The sequence below is a fragment of the Grammomys surdaster genome, unplaced genomic scaffold (genome assembly GCF_004785775.1).
Source record: "Grammomys surdaster isolate TR1022 unplaced genomic scaffold, NIH_TR_1.0 131, whole genome shotgun sequence".
NCBI lineage: Eukaryota > Metazoa > Chordata > Mammalia > Rodentia > Muridae > Grammomys > Grammomys surdaster.
The window spans coordinates 3,675,846-3,697,433 of NW_021604589.1; the positions used below are offsets into that span (position 1 = coordinate 3,675,846).

The 21,588-nt window shown below is 37.0% G+C and overlaps 1 protein-coding gene across 2 annotated transcripts in view; it reads right to left on the bottom strand.

Moving 5' to 3' along the window:
* Glra2 (glycine receptor alpha 2) overlaps window positions 1-21,588 on the bottom strand; it is a 184,203-nt gene that overhangs the window by 103,255 nt on the left and 59,360 nt on the right. For both annotated transcript variants that reach the window (XM_028762102.1, XM_028762110.1), the window contains exons 5-7: window positions 12,163-12,245; window positions 9,265-9,402; window positions 7,207-7,421 (exon numbers count right to left, since the gene is read on the bottom strand). In XM_028762102.1, coding sequence (XP_028617935.1) covers window positions 7,207-7,421; window positions 9,265-9,402; window positions 12,163-12,245 — 436 coding nt within the window. The remainder of the gene's footprint in view (window positions 1-7,206; window positions 7,422-9,264; window positions 9,403-12,162; window positions 12,246-21,588) is intronic.

Here is a 21,588-nt window from a genome sequence, read left to right on the forward strand (position 1 = left end):
TTAAACTAAAGTGCCAATGGCACTTCAGCTCTATCCCCAGAGAATTCATACACGTCATCTCCTTGCATATTTTTATCACATATTTCCCACATCAATGATTCTTCAATTTGCTGTGGCTTGAGAAATGGCAGAAGGGAAAGTTTATGAACTCTCCCACATTTACAGACACCTGGCTAAGTCAGGCAAGGCCTACAGATCATTTTGTCAAAGCTTAACTATCTCCATGTTTAATATTTTCACCAAGAACTTCGAAAGCATTGATTACTTAGAGAACAAAACTGCTTCCAGTCTCTCTTGTCTGACCTAACCACCAATTATTCCAAACAACTCAGGGTGTACTTAACTTTAATATAGATATGCAGCCAAATCTTATTTAAAACTATAGTATCACTCTTAATGCCTTCAGTTGCTCTAACTGCAGTCTCTAGTTAGAAGCATTTTGATGGGGAATAAAGCAAAACCAAACATGGTGAGACTTTGGTCACTTTTGTTTTAAATTCTAAACTTGTCCTGAGTTTGGCAGCTGCTTGAAATGGTCCATCTGGCCTTAGTTGGTCCAGATGGCTTAGAAGTAGGGGGAAAATGTACTTCTGTAGGAAATGGAGCACCCTATTTGATAATGGCTAAAGACAATTCCTTTGTACCCTTGCACCATAGAAATAATTATGGATCTGTTAGAGGCCCCTGAATACTGGGGTTGCCACACTGGTTCTCTACTGAAATATTCTTTCACTTCTAGGGTCTCTAGACTATAGTCACAAGTGACAATTCTAGCCTCTGTTGAGCTATTCAATTTGACCTGCTATAATCATAAACATAAATAAAGGAAAATAATTCTTTAACCTGCACTGGATATTAAGTATGCCTGATAGCTCACTGGTTTCCATTCAATTCACCCTGCTATGTTCCCACAGGTTGGAAAGGAAACAATCTAGCCAGCCTGTAGTCAGCCTGCAGGTCTTTCATGCTACATGAAAAGCTTAGAACATTGTCAGTGTAACTGTTTCTCAGAGGTTGGCAAACCAACTGGTAAGGTTCAAATAGGAAGGTACCTATGCTATTTGATTTCCCTTGTATTTAAGGGAGAGGGTGAATATCTGAAAACTAAAACAAACAAATGAAACTAAACACACACAGACACACAGATACACACACACAGACACACAGACACACACACACACACAAACACACATACACACAAACACACTTACCACCTTTCTGTTGGCAGAAAGTCAGGAAACTAACTTGAAATCAATAAATACAATTTTCTGACTTGAAATGTGTTTTCAATTTTTGAAACATGATGGAAAGAAAACTTTCCCAGACTATCTCTCTTACCCTAACAAAGTTACCCTATCTTATAAGTGTTACCCAAATGCAATCTGTGAAGATCCTCATTGCCTGGAAGGACCTTTACCTCCTCCTCCCTTAGCTACTTAGTGTGCTTCATAGACTCAGATCAGGATCCTCTTCTGCCTTCAGGCTATTTGCCCAGTACTGGTCTGTCTCTCTTTCTTTGCCCTCCTTTCCTTCTGTCTCCATCACTGCCATTTAATATCTTTAACATCCTTCTTGATATGGTATTATATTTCACATATTTTAATCGTCAGCATTCCAACTGACTGCTTTTGCCCTACCAGATTATAAACCCCCAAGGTTAAGGACTATGATTTGCTTCTTTTAATATTTAATATAATGCATGGCCCAAATAGTCATCATCATTAGTCAAATAAGGAAACTGATGAATGAATAACCACTTAAATTACACCAAGAATACCACTTGGCTATTTTTACTACTGTTCATTAATTTACAGACTCTTTACTAATTGCCTACTAGAAATCAAACATTGTGCCAAGTTTTAAGTATATGAACATGAGCCAAATCAACGAAGTTCTTGCCTTCCTAGAGATAAAGCCTAAAATTAAGAGTGCTTATTTCTAGGTATGACTATATAGCCACAGAAAATTCTGTTGCCTCAAAATTTATCCTAAGTTGTTATATTACAGGATCACTGTTCACATTTGGGGAGACAAGGGTTTTTCTACAAAGAGCAAACACAGTCTATAAACAATTACGTCTACTACTCTATAACAAGGATAACACTAGTAGATGTGCCAAAGTAGGCGGGGCAAATCCTAAGAGGCCCCAATCCTACACAAAGAACTATAGGCAACTAAGGAAAGTTGGTAGTGGGCAAAAGAGTCTTCTCTGTGGAAGAGACCACCAATGGGTTATCTAATACTAAATGGTCAGCCCTGAAAACATACAAACAAGTAATATCATACATACTGAGCACATTATATTTAGAAATATATATGCATATGCATGAACATATTCTCATACAATTATTAAAGAAAATTGAGGCGATGAATTTGAAAGAAAATAAGATCGGGTAGATTAAAGGATTTAGAGGGAGTAAAAGGAATGGATAAATTATGTAACTATATTATAATCTCAAAAATAACAGAAAAATTGAACATAAGACGCCTTCTCTAACTAAACAGAGAAGGGGGAGATGCCAGAAGCCAGGACCCTCGCCCTTACCCTTACCCCCTACCTTTCCCCACCTGCACAATGTCCTCTGAAGCTTGGCAACTGCAAGATCCTGCTTAGCAACTGCAGATAGACTCAAAGCAGAGTACCATGTCTTCTTAAGAATAGCAGGGAGACCATAACTCAAGCATTGTACCATATCTTCTGAAGAACTGCAGGTAGATCATAATTCAAGGCAGTGTACCATATAGACCATGACATGTTTCAAGGCACAGGCCAAGAAGATTTTGTACTTTTCCACCACCTGGACCCTCTTACCCCCTCCCCTTGTAAAACATGCTATAAAAAAAAGCATTTCATGTTCAAAAAAAAAAGAAATAAAAAAAAGAAAATTAAAAAGGAACTTTTAAAAATAAAAAAAAAAAAAAAAAAAAGAAAAAAAATAACAGAAAAAATAACGGTCAAAAATAACTAATTGAAGTAATGGAATTTTGTGATGATGTCAGTGCTGTGGCATCCTTCCTATTCTCCTAAGGATGGAAGAAGGTGTTTCACTCTCACTTTTGTGATAAAAGAGACTCATATATTTTCCAAATGTCATATTTTTGCTGAGCTGCTGAAATTACAATAAGTTTGCAAGGTTCAGAAAGGAAGAATTCTGAGAAACTCTCATGTGCCCTCCATAGTTTGGGATGTATATGAAGACAGTAGTTTAGCTATAATACCCAACATGATGTGGTAAAAGTAGAAAGGTTAATAGTTGGTTTATCTGTATTTAGCAAGGAAAAAACTTGTGGTTTTTTTTATAAACCAAATAAATGGTAAGCAAGATAACTAAACATGAGTCAAAGGCAGCATGTCAGACAGTAGGGATGTCTTCTTAAATACGTGAATCCTAGGAACAAGAAAATGTCTGGGACATAGTGCTGGAGGTGGTGGCTACGAGAAGATGGTATGACATTGCAGAACAATTTACTAGTCACCTGGAATGATGTGGTATGTGGCATAACTTAGAATCTCTGAAAGACTTGAGTTCAGGTCAAGCATATCAATGCTTGCAGCTTAGCTATTAAAAGTTACCTCTAGCTAAAATATAACATTCAGTCAGACGAAACCATTTACTCTTTCCTAGACCTTCTCAAATTAGCCACAGGAGTGGGTGAAATTCAAACACTATTGGAAGAACTGTGAAGAAACTGTGTTTTCTACATTGCTGCACATGTTTAAGATGAAGATGAAGACTAAGCTAGAAGAAAAGAAAGAAAAAGAGTGTTTGAATGAGTTGTGGGACTGGCTTTTGTTACAGATTTATCATTTTTAAAAAATTTTAAAAATTTTAAAACTGCACTATTTTAATATATATGTCATATTTGCTTTAGCTGTCTGTTAAATTATAAAGTTTATTGTATATTGTATACATGTGTGTTCATGTGTGTGTGTGTGTGTGTGTGTGTGTGTGTGCATGTGTGTTTCAGGGTGACATGTTGCTACCAACAATCTATGGATTCTTCCGGTGTCCTCCAAAGAAAAGGAAGACAGAGCCAAATGAATGTGTTCAACGACAGTGATTGCAAAACAGCCAGATCACTGCATATTCAGATCTTCTTGATCTTAACTTATTCATAAGATAAACTATTAAAAACACAAGAATGTACATACATGCAAACATATGCTTTGTACGTCATAAATGTGATCAGCCTTGGTTTATCTTACATGTTGCCAATAATGAGTCATCTAAATGTTTGGCACCTTCTGTTCATATGGGTCTTTATGAATAATCTAATACAAACTGCCATCTCAGTGAACAGTCCTTTCTACCACAGTATGAATAGAAAAAAATAACAATAACTTGAAAAAGTTCTGTGCCTACCATGTATAAACTGGAATAAACAATTTATACAGGTAGTGCTTCATCTTGTCCTCATTTAATATTTGAAAAGGGCAACTAAAGATGTTCTTATTTTAGAAATGAGTAAACAGGCTTAGAGATGTGGGGAAGAATACTTGCACCAGGATTGAAATCCAGGTCTGCCTACATTTCACAATGTATATTTATACACGTGTTCTAAAGTTTTCAGAGCTTGATTAAATACTTTAGGAAAGGGCAGGGTGGGGGGTCTATGATATTAGACAAGTCACATATCTTTATGTCACATGTCATAATATTACAACATTTCCCTTGTATTAAAATTCTAGCCATTGCACTCATGAACTCTCTGTTACCCAAGCTTCATGAAATCCTTCCAACCCATGCTAATGGAAGCAATCCTTATGAAACTCAGTGGTTCACACAATAAATAAAGACATTAAAGTAGATGTCAGGCTTGTTGGGAGAAAACTAGTTTCAGGAGGAGAGGGGGTGCTGAAAGAGGTTACTGGGGAGTTGACAGTGATTAAACTTTACTATGTGTATTGCCAAACTGTTGAAAAATTAATAAAATACTTTTTGAATGTTTTATGTAAAGTTTCATCCTTATATCCCAAACTGGGTATGCTCTATGCTATGTATGGTCTAATGTAGGAGGGACATGAGTGTTCATTGATTTATTAATCAGGAGTAAGGACACATTAATCATCTAACTTCAGCCACACATATTTTAGGCACTGAGATTAATACAATGTGGATGACAAAGTTCTTGCACACATGGTTTGCACATGTTTTTGATTACCATCCTGTCTGTATCCCTCTATTCACTCTACTCAGAACATTCGATATAGTCACATGTAAATGTATTTATCATCACCGTATTTATATAAGCAGGAGAGAAGCTCCTCAGGAGATAAGATAGTAAAATAAATGGCAATTGAGACATCAAGTTGGCTATTACTAAATCATCAGAGATTGAGCATGGAGTAAGGATATGCATGAGTGATAGTGTGTTTGCCTAATGTATGTAAGAAAGACTAGGTTCGACCTCTGCCACTGCAATAAAGATACATTCATAATTGATTTTTAGGACCATGAGATATGATATAGTATAAAATGACATAAAACTTGGACCTAAATTCTCTATGCATGTGGAGCATTGTCCACAAATGTAAACAGAACTGAAGGTAAATAACATAAATTAATTTCTTAATAACCGTTATGTACTAGACAGTTAATATTAATGCTGCTTCTATCTTTCCAGAAGCATGTAAAATGTACGTGCATATTCAGTACAGAATGTCAAAGTAGGCCCTCAAGCACCTGGACTAGTCAAAACTGGACCATCTGGTCAGGAACTGTAGTGTTTATAAATCAATGAATATTTATGTATATGTATAAGTAAGTACATGGTAAGGATTTTTCATTTTCCATGACTCATGCTTTAATCCCACTTTAGTGCCTCTCCAGCATAAATATGAGTCACATCTCTTCATGGTCAGTTGAGAGTTGGCCATGTTTAATAATAGACAAAAAATAAACCACATGTACCAGGAGAGGTCTACTTCTGGCAACATGTTAACCACTATGTGTTCAAAACAAAGTATAAAATTATTTTAAATTGTACCCTCTTGGTTTATCTGAGTTCCTCATTGTCTCTATAGAAAAATTATCACTGATCAGTGACCATTTACTTAGTAATAATTTTGCCTGCTGATAGAGAATCATAATAGCTCCATAGACTGAATAACATATTTACAAAACTGAAAATCTCATTTTGCAAGTAAGTGATGACTCTTTTCATAGCAACGGGGCAGTTGGAATCTAAATGTCTTATGTTTTGACATTGTCTGCTCACAATTTGTCACCAATACTTTAGCTGTCTATTAAATTGTAAAACGTGTTTGTGCATCCTGCAGTTTAATGGTGTGCAATGAGAGTGGTAAGTGGTAAGTAATAGCTAGAGAGAAAGAAGCAAATGAACCAGTTTGGCATGAGGGTATCGAGTAAATTAGAATTTCTATTAACTAAATTGGAACTGTGATTATGTAGTTGAAAAAGCCATGAGTATTTTTGACATCTGTATTTTAGTAAGCATATGACACAAGTACATTTATTCTATTTGTTATTCCACAAAATGTTTCAAAGGATGTCAGAGATAGGTCACCTGCTTCCATTTGAATATAAAAACCTCGAATTTATCTTCAGAAGTATGATACTTAATTAAGTTGCACAATTATTTTTCTGGTATTTATTCCACCTATGTTATAACCACAAGCCTCAACTACATTGTGATCTTATGTTGCAAACACCAACTTTAACATGGAACATACTCTAATACTTCTCATCACATTAAATGCAACACAACCAAACATAAGCTCAAACCAAAAAAAAAAATGATAAGGGATTACATCCCAATTATCTTATGGAACTGAAATTTTTGGAGAGGCCATTCAATCACCAGGAAACTGAATATGCTGAATACTAAGTAGAATTCACACTCTCAGTAAACCAAAGCCAATAGAGCAATGTAGTCTTCAAAAATGAGAAAACACATACACACAATTCTAGGGAGCTGGGGCGTTTCATAAGAAGGACATTTTTCATTATCTAAGCAGAATTTACTCCAGCAGAAGCCCGTTCTTACATAAAAATAGACCTGACTTTGAGGATCTATTATCAGAGCTTCGATACTCTCAAACTCAGCATTTTATTTTCTTAATGGATTCATCTTTCCAACAGCATAGTGGAAAAGCAAAATTTCTATTCTCACAGAATTTTGTTTTCCAGAAGAACTTTGGAGAGCCTCTCAGGTCACTTGTTGCTGAGTGAGGTTATTTCTTACCTTTGGCAGAGATGCCCTGGAACCTGAACTCTGGGTAGTCATTGTCAGAACTGTTGTGATGCCAAGGGCAACCCTGGCAGGGGCTGCATCCATGTTTATCCAAAAGGAGACCCAGGACAAAATGACTATCAACAGGCTGGGGATGTACATCTGGATCAAATAATAGCCCATCTGGCGTTCCAGGTGAAACTTGACCTCAATGCAGGTAAACTTGCCTGGAAGCAGAAAAGGATCATTTGACATATTATTTGAACTCATTTTTTCCAATTCTACTCTTCTATTTTATTTTGAAATGTAAGGAACATCACAAGCAGATTGGAAAGATGGTAGACAAATGCTCAACCTACTCAATCAATTCCTACTTATTGAATTCTTCTAGAATGGAAATGATCGTGTAAGCATGAGAGGGCTAAAGAGCCTTCATACTGAAATCATATAATTGGATCTGTCACAGAATTTTCTAGATAGAACTCTAGCATTTTTAAGATTGACAAAAATTTTCAAGAATGTTTGTGTTATATGCAACATCATGTGTTATATACAACATCATACGCAACCATTAATATATACACTATATACTATGTAACATATAGCATATCAAGTAATATGAAACAATTGTAATCGAGAGAGAGACAGAGACAGAGAGAGAGAGAGAGAGAGAGAGAGAGAGAGAGAGAGAGAGAGGAGAGACAGAGAGAGACATAGGGAGACTGAGAGCATGCTTGTGTTAAGGTTCATATGTGTGCTCATGAATATGAAAGCCAGATGTCAGCCTCAAGTGTCATTTTTCAAACGCCTTCATCCTTGAGTTATGAGGCAGTCTCTTGGCTGGCTATCTGTGTCTATCTTCCCACTGTTTAAGCTATAAGCACATGTCACCATTCCCTGCACCCTGGGGACTGAACTCAAGTCTACATGCTTGCATGACAAGCACTTTACTGATTAAACTATCTCCCTAACCACTCAGTAACTTCTAAGAAGCAAGGAGAATATCCTGAGTGTTTGAATAGTTGTATATCTTTGGATTTTCAATGGTACAACCAAGGGGTACATTTAGAGAGTATATGTACACTCTGTTCTTTGGGGAAACTTTCTAGCCTTTTGGGAATTGCTTGAAGAACCTTAGAGCATTCCTTCTTAGAATCTGTAGTGTTGCTCCATCTATAACTAAAAGAGTACATAGGAATGTACAACAACTTTCAACATTATTATTAAGTAGATATTCTTTCCTCTTTCTGCATTCTTCTCTCCTTTATTGACTTTGAGTTAGACCCTGAAAAGTCATTAGGATTATCCCCTACAAAGATAGAAGATTGAGTTGAAGTCTTGGATACCTTGGAATCAGATTTTAGTTACATCATAGGAAGCCAGTGATGCTGCTGTGGAATGTTCTACTAACAAGAAACCCAAGACAATTTGTGATGACTGTCTTCCTACCATCACACTTCACGTTATCAAAAGATATTTGGAATAAAAGATAACGGCTTTCCTGGTCAGGTATAATCTTCCAGGCAACAACAGATGCCCACCTGTTGCCACTACTTCAACCTTGCCCATTTCATATGCCTTTCCATTCTAAAGATAGCGCCTGAATTTAGAGCCAGCTGAATTCTCTCCAGATGATGCTCACTGAGACTGGTACTGCTTTCCAGGACCTCAGAGCACATCTCTATTTCTGGTTTTCCACAGACCTGTGTCATTATCACTTTCTTCCACTAAGGCCAGGAGTGCAAATTGATATGATGCAATGTGAAGAGTAGAAGGAAGCCAAGGTTTTATGTTTTCTGCACAACTAATGAGGTCTTCTCCACCTTTCCTTAGACTCATTCGACAGCAGGCTCTCAGTAAGAGAAGAGCAAAAGATTCCTAATTCTGTGTTTGAGGGAGATGATTTGCTGCACTCAGAAGCCTATTCCACAGGGTATAGGAACCCTACATGTTGAAGGTTCTCTTAAGTTTGATTTGCTTCATAAATGAGCAACTATTAAGATAATAGGATAGCTTTTCTCATAGACAAATGGAGAGCTCTTGGGTTTAGCAAGTGAATGCAAATCTTACCAGTGTTGTAATGCTTTGTGCAATAGCCGAGCTCCTTCTCTTCTTTCAAAATAAACTGGGGCAGGGTCAGTCCTTCAGCAACTTGTACTGGACCATCACTTAGCCACTCAAATATCAGGTCATTCATGGTGTACCCAACTGGAGGAAAGAAGTAGTAACAAACAATGTATCTTTTCTGAGAAACTTCAAAATGTAATAACAGAGGTGGGCAAGCAGGGGAATCATTTCAGGTGTAGCCTTAATACGACATGCTGTAGTCATCACAACTACGTGTCATCAGATGCAGAGAAACTGAACACAGCAAGGTATTTCTGATTAATCTTTTTTGTGTGTATAATGAGAGAAAGGAATCTATAGAATCTTTTATCTCTAGTCTCTTTATTCACTAACTCTCTCTGAAGAACAAACAAGTAAACAAGCACAAAAATCCTTTGAAGATTTTCTTCACTTGAAAGAGCTATGTTTGTGGCAGTTCAATAAGACAATCCAATTCATGGTGCCGTCTTAGTATTTCAAATGAAACCACTTCTTTTGAAATGTTTAATGAGAATCAATTCATTATACGTCTGCCTGCAAGTATTACCATTGCACATTTGGCCTCTTCTGGAGTGTTAGCTTTCTTTGAAGCAGACTTTTGTTAATTACTGAGAGTAAATTCTCAGTTGTTTTAGCAAGTGTGAAGGGCTATGGGCAAGTCATTTAAGAGGACCTTGTATGATATGTATACCGAGAACAATGATACAGGAGCTGGGGGTTGCAACACAGTTGATGCAGAGCTTGCCAAAAATGGACAAGGTCCTACTTTCAACCCCCAGCACCACATAAAATAACAAGTGGTGACACATGCCTGTAGACCCAGAACTTGAGAAGTGAAGGATGGAAGATTAGCAGCAGTTCCTGATCATCCTTGACCACATAGTCATACAAGGTTACATGAGACCATATCTCAAAAACAAAAACGAACCCCACAAGAACAGTTATATATTCTAATGCATTGCTAAATTGCCCCCACTCATTATTCACACAAAGAAAAACAGGCTCTTTACTTTGTAAGGTCCTATTGTTACATTACTAGAATCATAGAAATCATAGAAAGTATGGTAGTTAATGGTTTAGTAAACCAAAGTTCTCTCTTTATCTCTCAGAGTCTGCCCAACTGGATCATTATTTGTCAATTTGCCTGCATATGTCTCCATCCCAGAAATAGACAGCTAGTCTTATTTTCACTCATTATTTCTCTGACCTCCTTGTTTTTGTGGTTTGTTTTGTTTGATATTTGAACTATGGATGTCAGACTGATAAGGACAAATGATATTCTGTGAAGACTGAGTTGGCTAATAACTGTAGCATATTTATTAAGTTTATAAATTCTTATTCTTGCTTACCACATCAACCCTACCTAGAAATCAACAGCAAATTTACTTGGTGTCTAGATTCTTTGGAACACATTAAAGGCAAAAATGAAACTGTAGAAGGCATCTAACTGGAATGTGGATCCGGCTCAAATATTGAGTGTCCACAAAAGCAATGGATAACCAATCTCTTCCACTGCCAATCTGTACGAACATATCCTAACTACCTCCAAAAAATATATAAAGGGACAAAACAAATCTACAATTTAAAGCTTTCATGCTTTAGAAGAGTCTCCACTGATAGATCTGGGTCCTGCTTTACAGAGAAAATGCAATGATTGGGTGGAGGCTAGGGAGCTATAGAGTAGTAGGAGGAGACACTCATGTATAAAAAATTTTTCTCAATCTTCTTCTCAAGAGATGAGACAGCATGGAATGAATAAATACATATAACATATAAATAAAAAATTCTCATTTTATCTCTGACAACATCTGAAAACAAAAGGTGATTTGCTATTTTCTTTATTTTTGTTAGATGTTTCAAGGGACACATGTAGTGACTTTAAGTTATCAGAAAGAAGTTTGTCAACTATTTCTTTTAAAAACGGTATTCAATGAGTCTTTTTCCACTTACTATTTTTCTAAACCAAGAAGTTAAAATATTTTCTTCCCCCTTGCCTCATTAAATCTCCTAAAATGTCTGTAAGTCGGTAGCACTCAGTATTATTTTTCGGATTCTGTAAACAGAGAAATTGACAAGAACAAGCCAGAGGAAATTTCATGTTTCTTCATGGAAAATCCCATTACCTTGAAGGCATGAGTAAACTTATGGCAGATGTCAAAAATTTCAGTGGCAGCAGAGTCAGAGAATAAAGGGGACAAAATAGATGACATTTCCCTATTTCTTTCATCATGTCCTAGTGTATACATTGCTTATCTAAGAAAGATGCCAACTCTTCTTCCTTGTCAACTTATGCTCTTCAACCTTTTATTCATGTATTGCTGAGGATCAAATTGAGAGCCTTGAGCACTTTAGGCAATCACACTCCTGCTGGGTTTGAGTCCTTGTGCCTCTCCCTTTTGAATCCACCTATGTCTAAAGGCTTTATTTTTTGTTCTCAAAGCAATCATCTCTTCCTTCCAGTATCCCTTTGGATACATTGGTCTTGATGAGTATACAGCAGAAAGAAATACAGTTTTCTGTATATTTTCAGTATATAATAGTAATTCTTTATAAACATAAGGTGGCTAATAACCATAACTATGCAAGGAAAAATTTATTTCATAGAAAATCTTGCTAAATCAGAATTGGGTGTTTTTTTCTTTCTTTTTTGAGGAAGGAAATTATTTAACATTTTGAACTGAAAGATTCTCTTTCTGTATTGATAATGAACTTTTCCTATTAAATAGCGATCCTCTAGTAAGACCTTCGACGCTGGTCAATTGGTTGAGAATGGCCTTTGCTAGTACTTATTCCTTATTGACACACTAAGAGGCAAGACAGTGGTTAAAACAAGCAAGTGGTAAATTAATAGTGATGACTTACAACTCTCCAGCTGCATTGTACAGGTCTGGACATCCATTGGAAAGTTCTTCAGGTCCATTGGACAGGATAAAGTCAAGGTGAGTCTTAACAAAAAAGAATGTGAAACCTACTTTAAAATCTGTGCATTGTAATCCTTGAGAGACAAAATGTCCACTTAGCACTAGCGAATTTATTGATTCAAATATTGAAATCTAAGCTCCCAGGGCAACACTTTATTTTAATGAAGAATATTCATTGGTAGCTTTACATGTTTTAACATTTCATTATAAGCCATTGTTCTCTATTTTCCAACCTCCAGATTCTGAGTATTTATCTTCCAGATTCTGACTCCCTCTAACAATGATGCTAATCTTAAGTAAAAATGTTATAATACAAACAATGGACTCTCAACCATAATGATGAACAAAAAGACCTAAAGTTTGGTATGTTTTAGAGTTGCATTACACACACACACACACACACACACACACAGAGAGAGAGAGAGAGAGAGAGAGAGAGAGAGAGAGAGGGCGAGAGACAGGGAGGGAGGGAGGGAGGGAGGCGGGGGGGAAGGAAGGGGAGAATAAATAATGGTTCTTCTTCCATCAAATGGGCAGATACTTGGCATCACAGACTTTTAATTTACCAGTCCACATGGATGAATTAGCAACTTAGTGCTGCATTCATTATAGTATTTCCACAGTTATAGAACAAGTAATCCTTGAGTGAACAACTTCAAGATAGCAGGTTGTACAGTCTTTGTCTCTCTGCACCCCTTGAAGACAACTCTGATCTCTTCCCCCATGGAACTTTCCTGAGTTCCAGTCAACTCTAGCTGGGCCTTAAATCAGGATATCCATTGAGCTACTGTCTCCTCATCTTTTTGATTTCTCAGGTGAATGGTGCATACCTCTTGCTCTGAAATGCCTTGTACTTTAAAGATTCAAGGAAACCAATTAGAATTTATAATCAGCAGAGCAGGGTTCCCTTCTTGATTCTGCCTATAACTGCATTGTGCCCAGATCAAGATGTTAAAACTTGCTAAACACTGATGAAGTTAGGAAGTAGGATATATGATGTTTAGTCCTATTTGACTCTAATTCTAGAAGCAAACGGCTCCAAGTTTTGTATCTTAATTATCTTTCATATCCAAAAATTCGTGTGGCTGTCACATTATTACCCCTGCCTCCCTTCCCATTATGCTCCTCCTCAACTCCCCTCCTAATTTGCTTCTCTTTATTACCTATGGTTCATTTTGTAGTCTATTCAAGCACAAACAAACTGCAGCACACACTTTAAAGAAAGGAAAGATTTGAGATTTGAAATGAGAATAGGGAGTCCATGTTGACGGTTGTCAAATGCATTAAAATACAGCAGCGAGGGGACAAATATGTCACAAAGCAATTCTGGGAAAATATATTCAGTCTTGTAAACTAATGCATCCGATGTTAAAAGGAAATATTTCTAGCTATTGGAAATATTTGTAGGTTTTTTTGTTTAGTTTGCTTTTCTTATTTATTCTGTAGTATCTTATGTTGAAAAGTATAGGCAGCTTTAAAATATTTATAAAATCCATTATCAGCTTACTCATCTTCAGGAAATGAAAACATGCCTTTTCAAAGTAATAGCTGAAAGGTAAAATTAGAAAATTTCATTTTATTCAGTGTTTTCTTATTATAAGCCCATCAAATCCAGTGTTGCACCTCATTACTGAATGAATAGGCTGTCTTCTGAAAGGCATCCCTAAAATCTAAACACTGTAATTGCAAAGGAAAGGTGGCTTTGAGTTGTAAACATCTGGCTTATAATCTGTAGAGATAAAAAGAATATTTATCAATTTTGGAGTTAATTTGTAAATACAAATATATAGCTATCTACAGATTTTCCCATGTGTAAAGTCTTGTTTTGAAAAAATGCAGTTTTCTTAGTATTACTATCATGAACTCTTCAAAGGAAGGACAATAAAGAAAAGCAAAAACTCGACAAGGAGCCATGCCTATCTACTGGAGGTGGTCTCAACAGGTTTTATCTTATCCTTCTCTGTGCGTTTTAGCTAAAGTCATCCCTGTTGGGTCCTGGATGGGACCACTCACCCGTCTCAAAGTTTTTAACCCAGAAATATTCCTGTCCAAAGGAAGAACAAAGACAAAAACATGGAACAGAGACTGAAGGAAGGGCCAACCTGGAACTGCCCCAACTGGGGATCCATTATATCTGCAGACACCAAACCCAATACTGTTGCCATGGTCAAGAGGTGCTTGCTGACAGGAATCTGATATGGTGGTTCCTTGGGAGGTCTGGCCACCAACTCCCATGTAGATGTGAATGCTTGAAGCTAACCATCAGACTGAGCTCAGGGACCCCAGTGGGGTAGCTAGCAGAAGGACTAGAGGAACAGAGGAGATTGCAATCCCATTGGAAGAACAACATACGCTGGCCTGATGACCCAGTTTTTCGAGAGTGTAGACCACCAACCAAGGAGTGTACCTGGAGGGATCCATGGCTCCAGATACATATGTAGCAGTGGATGACCTTGCCTGAAAGCAATGGGAGGGGAGGCCCTTGGTCTCAGGAAGGTTTGGTGCCACAGGGTAGGGGGATGCTGAAGTGGTAGGGCAGGAGAGTGTGGGTGGGTGGGAGAGCACCCTCATACAGGCAAACAAGAGAGGGGAGGACAGATGTGGGATGGGGAGTTGGTGTAGGGTTAACAGGAAAGTGGGATATCATTGGAGATGTAAATGAACAGAACGATAAACAAACAAACAAATAAATAAAATTTAATAAAAGAAAAGCAAAAACAAAATCTCTAGCTAGTGAATAACAAATAAAGAGCTGATTTTAAAACATGGATTTTCGGCCCCATGAGGAGACCAACAATACCAACCAACCAGAGCTCCCAGAGTCTAAACCACCAGCCTGGGAGCACTTAGGGAGGGACCCATGGCTCCAGCTGTATATGTAGGGGAGGATGGCCTTGTCGGGCATATGTGGGAGAGGAAGTCCTTGGTCCTGTGAAGGCTGTACACTGAGTGTGGGGGAATTCGAGGGTGGGGAGGTGGAAGTGGAAGTTAGATGGGGGCACATCCTCATAGAAGCAGGTCGAGGGGGATGGGAAAGGGGGTTCCTGGGCAGGGTAGGGGGGAGAAATGGGGTAAGGGGATAACATCTGAAATGTAAATAAAATATCCAATAAAAAAGTGTAAAAAAAAACATGGATTAGTGGTAATTCAAAATAAACCCATAGTTTTAAAATTAATTTGATTTTCTTTTCTATTTTCAAAAGGACAATATTTGAAATACAAAAATAGATTCTCTGATGTTTTTCTTGTAACAATTGCTATAAAAAAGTACAAGTCTTAAGTAGGCAGAAAGAAGTAGTTTATGTAAGACTTATTGTACAATATTGTGAATTTAATAAATAATGTTTTATACATTTCAAAATTGCTGAGAGTAAATTCCAAATGTTCTCACCACAAAATAAGCATCTGAGGTGATAAATAAATTAGTTAGCTTCATTTAATTACTCTATATCTTATTCAATTTGAGTATATATATGTATATATACATATATATACACATATATATTCAACTTGAAAAGAAAAAACTAAAATGTTTGGCATACAATAATAACCAGATGGTGTAGATAATTAAAGTCAGTCAACACCACAAAATCTGGAAAGATCATTATAATGTTGAAAGCTTTACCTTCGATAAATTAAAATATAATAATAATGGAAGTAGGTGTAGCTTCAAGACTACACAGTTGCTATTGTGACAACTCAACTCTGCTATTCATCATCATGGATATATTTTGTGGATTGAACAGTCTTTGTCTCTATGCACCCGTTGGAGGCAAAACTGACCTCTTCACCCATAACTTTCCTGAATTCCAGCCAACTCTACCTGGGAAAAGTAAAATACAGAGAAGGTGGGGAGATGTATTCTGGGCTTTGCTTTATTCTTTACCTTAGAAGTACAAACGTTGTTCAGTCTTTTTACTCTCACTAAAGATCTATGGCCCCTGGGAATTTTGTTCCTTTTTCTTACAAAAAGGACTGGGTTCTTCCCTGAATATGTATGTATGTGTGTATATATTGACAGTAGGGAAATCAATGATAATGCTTTAGGAAATGAGTTTATTAAGAAATATAAAAAGAATGCAGGCAGTTCTCAGATCATTGGCTTTAGGTACAATGGTCTTAGTATTTCAGGTTATGGAAGAGAGAATGAATTTGGCATGTTATAAGTAGTATCTGCTAATGTGTAATTTAAGTTTCAGAAAGATTTGGAAGACTACTTGACTTATAAATAAAGTACTTAACTCTGTTAAATCTACCAATTACGTTTTGTTATTTAGGGTTTTTTTTCCAACAAACTTCTTTAGGGAATTTTCTGAATCTTGGTACAAAATAATACCCAGGGTTTTTTTTTTAATTATTTAAATCACATTTAATCTTTTCCGTAAAAATGAGGTGATAGTTATTTGGGAGGTTCTGGTTGGCAAAGAAATCACCTTGTTCTTGGGTGATGTGAGTGTTACTAATCTGGATCAGAAAGTTTATCACTAAGGTAGATATAAATCTAAAAAGTCATCAAACTGCAATTTTAGGTTTCTGGCATTTTATTCTGTTTAGTATATATGCCAAAGGAAATGGGGATTGATAAAGAAGAAACCTATTTTAGGCCTGCAGATGCATGTACGCCAGACATCATAAATTTGGGACTCTGAAATTCATGCAGGACCAATTAGATTTTACAGTCCCTTCCCATTTGCTTGTCCAACAACATGATTTAACAAAGTGTACAGCTGCTAACCCTCTGTTTGACTATTGGTGCTCATTGTGTTCCAAATGTAAAACCTGTCTTAAAAGAAATGTACATAAGCAAAAGACAAAAATAAAATGTCACCAAGTGAGCTCTCATCTGAGACTAGATTCAGGGATAGTTTCATGTTTGTGGAGAATTTTTGTCAGCATGTTCAGTCATCTGTGCTGCTAATAAAATTCTGTGTCCCTGTGGGATTGTTAGATCTGACACAAAGGCAGGAGTGATTACATGAGAGTTTCTCTGCTCTCTGAACAAATGCGCAAGCAATAGCATTTTCAAAAATTTGAGATGTCCTAGCAAATGGGGCATACAGGTCATATAGTTACTACACCTCCCACTCTGTACTTCTTAGTTTTTAATGTCAACTTGACCCAAACTAGGGTCATCTGAGATAGAAGACTCTCAATTTAAAAAAAAAAAAAAACCACCTCCATAGGATTGGCCTGTAGGTAAGTCTGTCAGATATTTTCTTCATTGATGATTGAGATAAAAAGGCTTAGGTTACTATGGTGGAGGCAGAACAAGCCACAAAGAGTAAGTCAGAAAGCAGAATTCCCTCATGGCCTCTGCATCAATTCCTATCTCAAGGTTCTCTGGAGGATGGGCTACAAACTATAAACCATGTAAACTCTTTTTCTCTCCAAGTTCCTTTTGATCATGATGTTTTATCATAGCAATAGAAACACTAAGGTAACATTATTGCACCACATTCTAGAATATAATTCATTTTTTTAAAAAACATAAGGATTGCCTTATTGGAAGTTTTAGATATGCTAAATTGTTCCTCTCAGTATCTTGAAATTTCTGAAACATGTGACAGTCTGGTATTGGAATTATTTGACAGGGTACAATGAAAGTTAAACAAGATTGTCATCCTAAGGCATCTAGACCCTAAAAGTGGAAGTATCCTGGGGGCAAGCTAGAAGTCAAAAGTGTATCATTAGGAGCTGGGGAGATAGCTTAGAGGTTAAGAATAATTTTTCTTCCAGCGAATCAGGCTTTGATTCCCTGCATCTTCATGTCAGCTTACAACTCAAAATGCATGCAGACAAACCATTCACACACATAAAATAAAATAAAGTAAAATAAAATAATCCCACTTAAAGTACATCATTATTAAGACTCATACATTGAGAAAGGGAGTGAAAAGTGAGAGGGAATTGGTGGATTAAAACATTCTGCTAACTTGGTTATCTTCAGCCTTTTAAGTTTTATTCTTCGGTGGATATGAGCATCATCTTCAAGACTTTTATGAGAATTCACATTCTTGGGTACTTTGAATGAGAAGTCCAGGTAGGACTGATGGCATCACATAGGCTACTTCATGAAACACTACTTCACACATCCCAAGGAATGATTTCATGCCAAATAATAAACTTAAAAAACAATGGTCTCACAAGGTAAATAAGAGAGAACTTGCAAATGAAATCTGCAACTTTCCAGGAACATTAACTTTGTCTTTGGTAAATATCATTTTCTTTTTCACACCAGGTTAGGTCCCACAACTCCAGGTAGGCTGCTATGTGATTAGGACAATGAGACAAGAAAGAGATAAGCCAGGTCATCCTAGATAGCATGTCTGGGCAACAAAGCTAAGACTAGTTTACTGTCAACCAACAATGTGGTGAGTGCTTAAGAAGACTGGGATATATGTAAGGTAACTGAGCAGCTTGGAAGTGGAGCTGGTGTAAGACTTCATCTAGGCTGTAAGTGAATATAACAATAGTTTGGCAATATTTGTGGAGCACCTTATGTCAAACACTTGAAATGAGACATTTTCTTGGTATGTTCATAACAGCTTTATTCCTAATAGCGAGAAATGGGAAACAACCTAGATACCCCTCAACCAAACAATAAGTAAAGAAAATGTGGTAAATTTACAAAATAGAGTATTACCTAATTATGAAAAACAATGACATCATGAAATTTATAAGCAAATGAATAGAACTAAAACAGATCATACTGGATGAGGTAACCCAGACCCCAAAGGACAGGCATGGTGTATACTCATATATAAGTGGACATTAACTATAAAGTAAAGGATAACCATGCTACAATTCACAGTACCAAAGAGGCTAAGTAATAAAGAAGGCTCAGAGGGACTCATGGATCTCACTGGGAAGGGAGAATAGAATAGATTTTCCTGGATTGACTAGAGACAAGTGGGATGGAAACATCAAGTTGGATGTCAGGAGATAAGTACTGGGAGAGATGGAACTGGGGGACATTTATGGACAATGTAGAAACCTAGTGCAGTTGAAATTCCCTGGAATCTAAAAGAATGACCCTAGTGAAGTTTCCTAGTAACAGATACAGAGCCCAAACCAGCCATCTTCTATATAATAAGGCAAAGCTCCCAGCAGTGGGGTTTGGATACCAACCCAACCACAAAACCTTAGACCTACAATATGTCCTGCCTGTAAAATGTGCTGGGATAATGATGGCCCAGAACATGTGGGAGTGGCCAACCATACCATGAGAAGGACCCCATACCTAACACTATGTAAATGTCTCAGAGACCCAAAGAATGGAACAAAATAAGACTGACCAAAAATGTAAATAAAATGATTCCTAATGATATTTTTCTATACGCATAGATTGGTGCTTAGTCAAATTGCCATCAGAGAAGCATAGTTCAGTAACCAATAGGAACAGATGGAGAGAATCACAAACACTACTTGAAGCCCGAGAACCCCAAAGAAAAAGGGAGAAAGGATTCTAAGAGCCAGAGGGTTTTAGGATACCATGAGAACATGATCCACAGAGTCAACTAAGCAGGGTTCATAGGGGCTCACAGAGACTGAAGCCACAACCAAGGACCCAGTATAGGTCTGAGCTAGATCCTCTGCACATAAGTTACAGTTGTATAGCTTGGCTATCCAACTTGTGGGATGCCTAATAATGAGAGTAGGGGTATCTCTGTTTCTTTCCTATCTTTGGGATCATTTTCTTCCTACTGAGTCACTTCATCCAGCTTTGACGTGAGGGTTTCTACCTAGTCTTATTATAAGTTGTTATACCCTGTGTAGTTGATATCCCCTGGAGGCCTGCTCATTTGTTTGTTTTTGAAGGGAAAAAGAGGAGTGAGTCTAGGGGAGAGGGGTGACTGGGAGATACAGAGGGGCAGGAGAAACTTTGGTCAGGATGTAATGTATATAAAGAATGAAAATAAAAATATATTTTTTCAATGGGATCACACTTTGGCATGGGAATATTTAATAACTGAGAATTTATTATCCAATTTTTTTGAGGCAGGGTATTACTGTGTAGTCCTGACTGGCCTCAAACTCACAAGAGATCTGCCTGCCTCTTCCTCCAAGTGCTTCAATTAAAGGCATTTATATCATACCCAGTATTCTTCAACATTAAAAAGTTTTATCCAATTATTCATTTATGGAGCCTTATTTTCCCTGACCCAAACAATCTTTTTTGGTGACTTAAACAAAACCTCTAAATTGAATAGAGTTATGGACCTACCCTTAGGACACACTCAATGCTTCATCTGGTCTAATGATCTCCTGACTCATCAACAAGTACAGATTTGACTCTATTTGGCAAGGCTCTTCACATAAACATTGAACAAATTGCTAGGAGTTAAAAGAGTTTTAGAATAATCTCAACTTGACCCTGCTCAAATCCTATCAACTCTTGGCAATGACACATAAATTAACCAATAAACATTTAATTATAGGTTCGCATGGTTATTAAAATGCAAAGCTAGGCTTCAAGTACTAATAGTCATCTTTGTGTAAGCCAGCTGATGGATTCCTAGGTCTGCTACCCACATTTCCAAGGGCAGACTTTGATGCTGAAAGGAGGTGTTCAATTAGATGTAGTTAAAACAACAACCTAGGCCTTAGAATAGTGTGTCTGGGCAGCAGAGGCATATCATGTTTTCACTATTGTCTTAGACTGGTTCAAATCTACAGGTTGGTCCTAAGATTACATTCTTCTCCCGGTTGATTCCAAATAAGCAAGCCTAGTGTTTTGTTCCTTCCTTCTGAACTCGGAATATGGAGGAAACTAATGGCAACACTGTCTAGATCATCTGCTTTTCTATTTTTTTTCCTGTTTAAAATCTCACTCAGTAGGAAGGTCCATGTTTACCAAACATTAAAAAGGCATCATAGGAAATACCCATCTGCATTGAGCAATACCAACTAGGAAAGACAAAAATATAATAACTCTTCCCATCTGTATGTGGTCCTTTCAGAAAATGTGCATACACATATGGTTGGCTCATGTTAATTAAGTCCAAATCTGGACTGGATTCCACTTGGAGAGGAATGGATATATCTGCAGCAAAAACTTTCAAATGCTTTCATATTTTCTGAATAAAAATGTTGTGAAGGTATGGAGTAAGGAAAGGGATAAACTGAACACTAGGAAAAAAGAGCTCCAACAAGCCAATTTAAATAAATTTCAAAGTCATTTCATGTCTAGTGTTTAATTATACATTCAAGCACTTCTGAAGACAAACTATTACTAGCCTGTACATTAGAAAAATAAGAAATCACTTGACCCTTGTCATTTGGTGTCTAATGTTACAGCCATTAGCAGCAACAGTGAGGTGGAGAGAGAGAGAGAGAGAGAGAGAGAGAGAGAGAGAGAGAGAGAGAG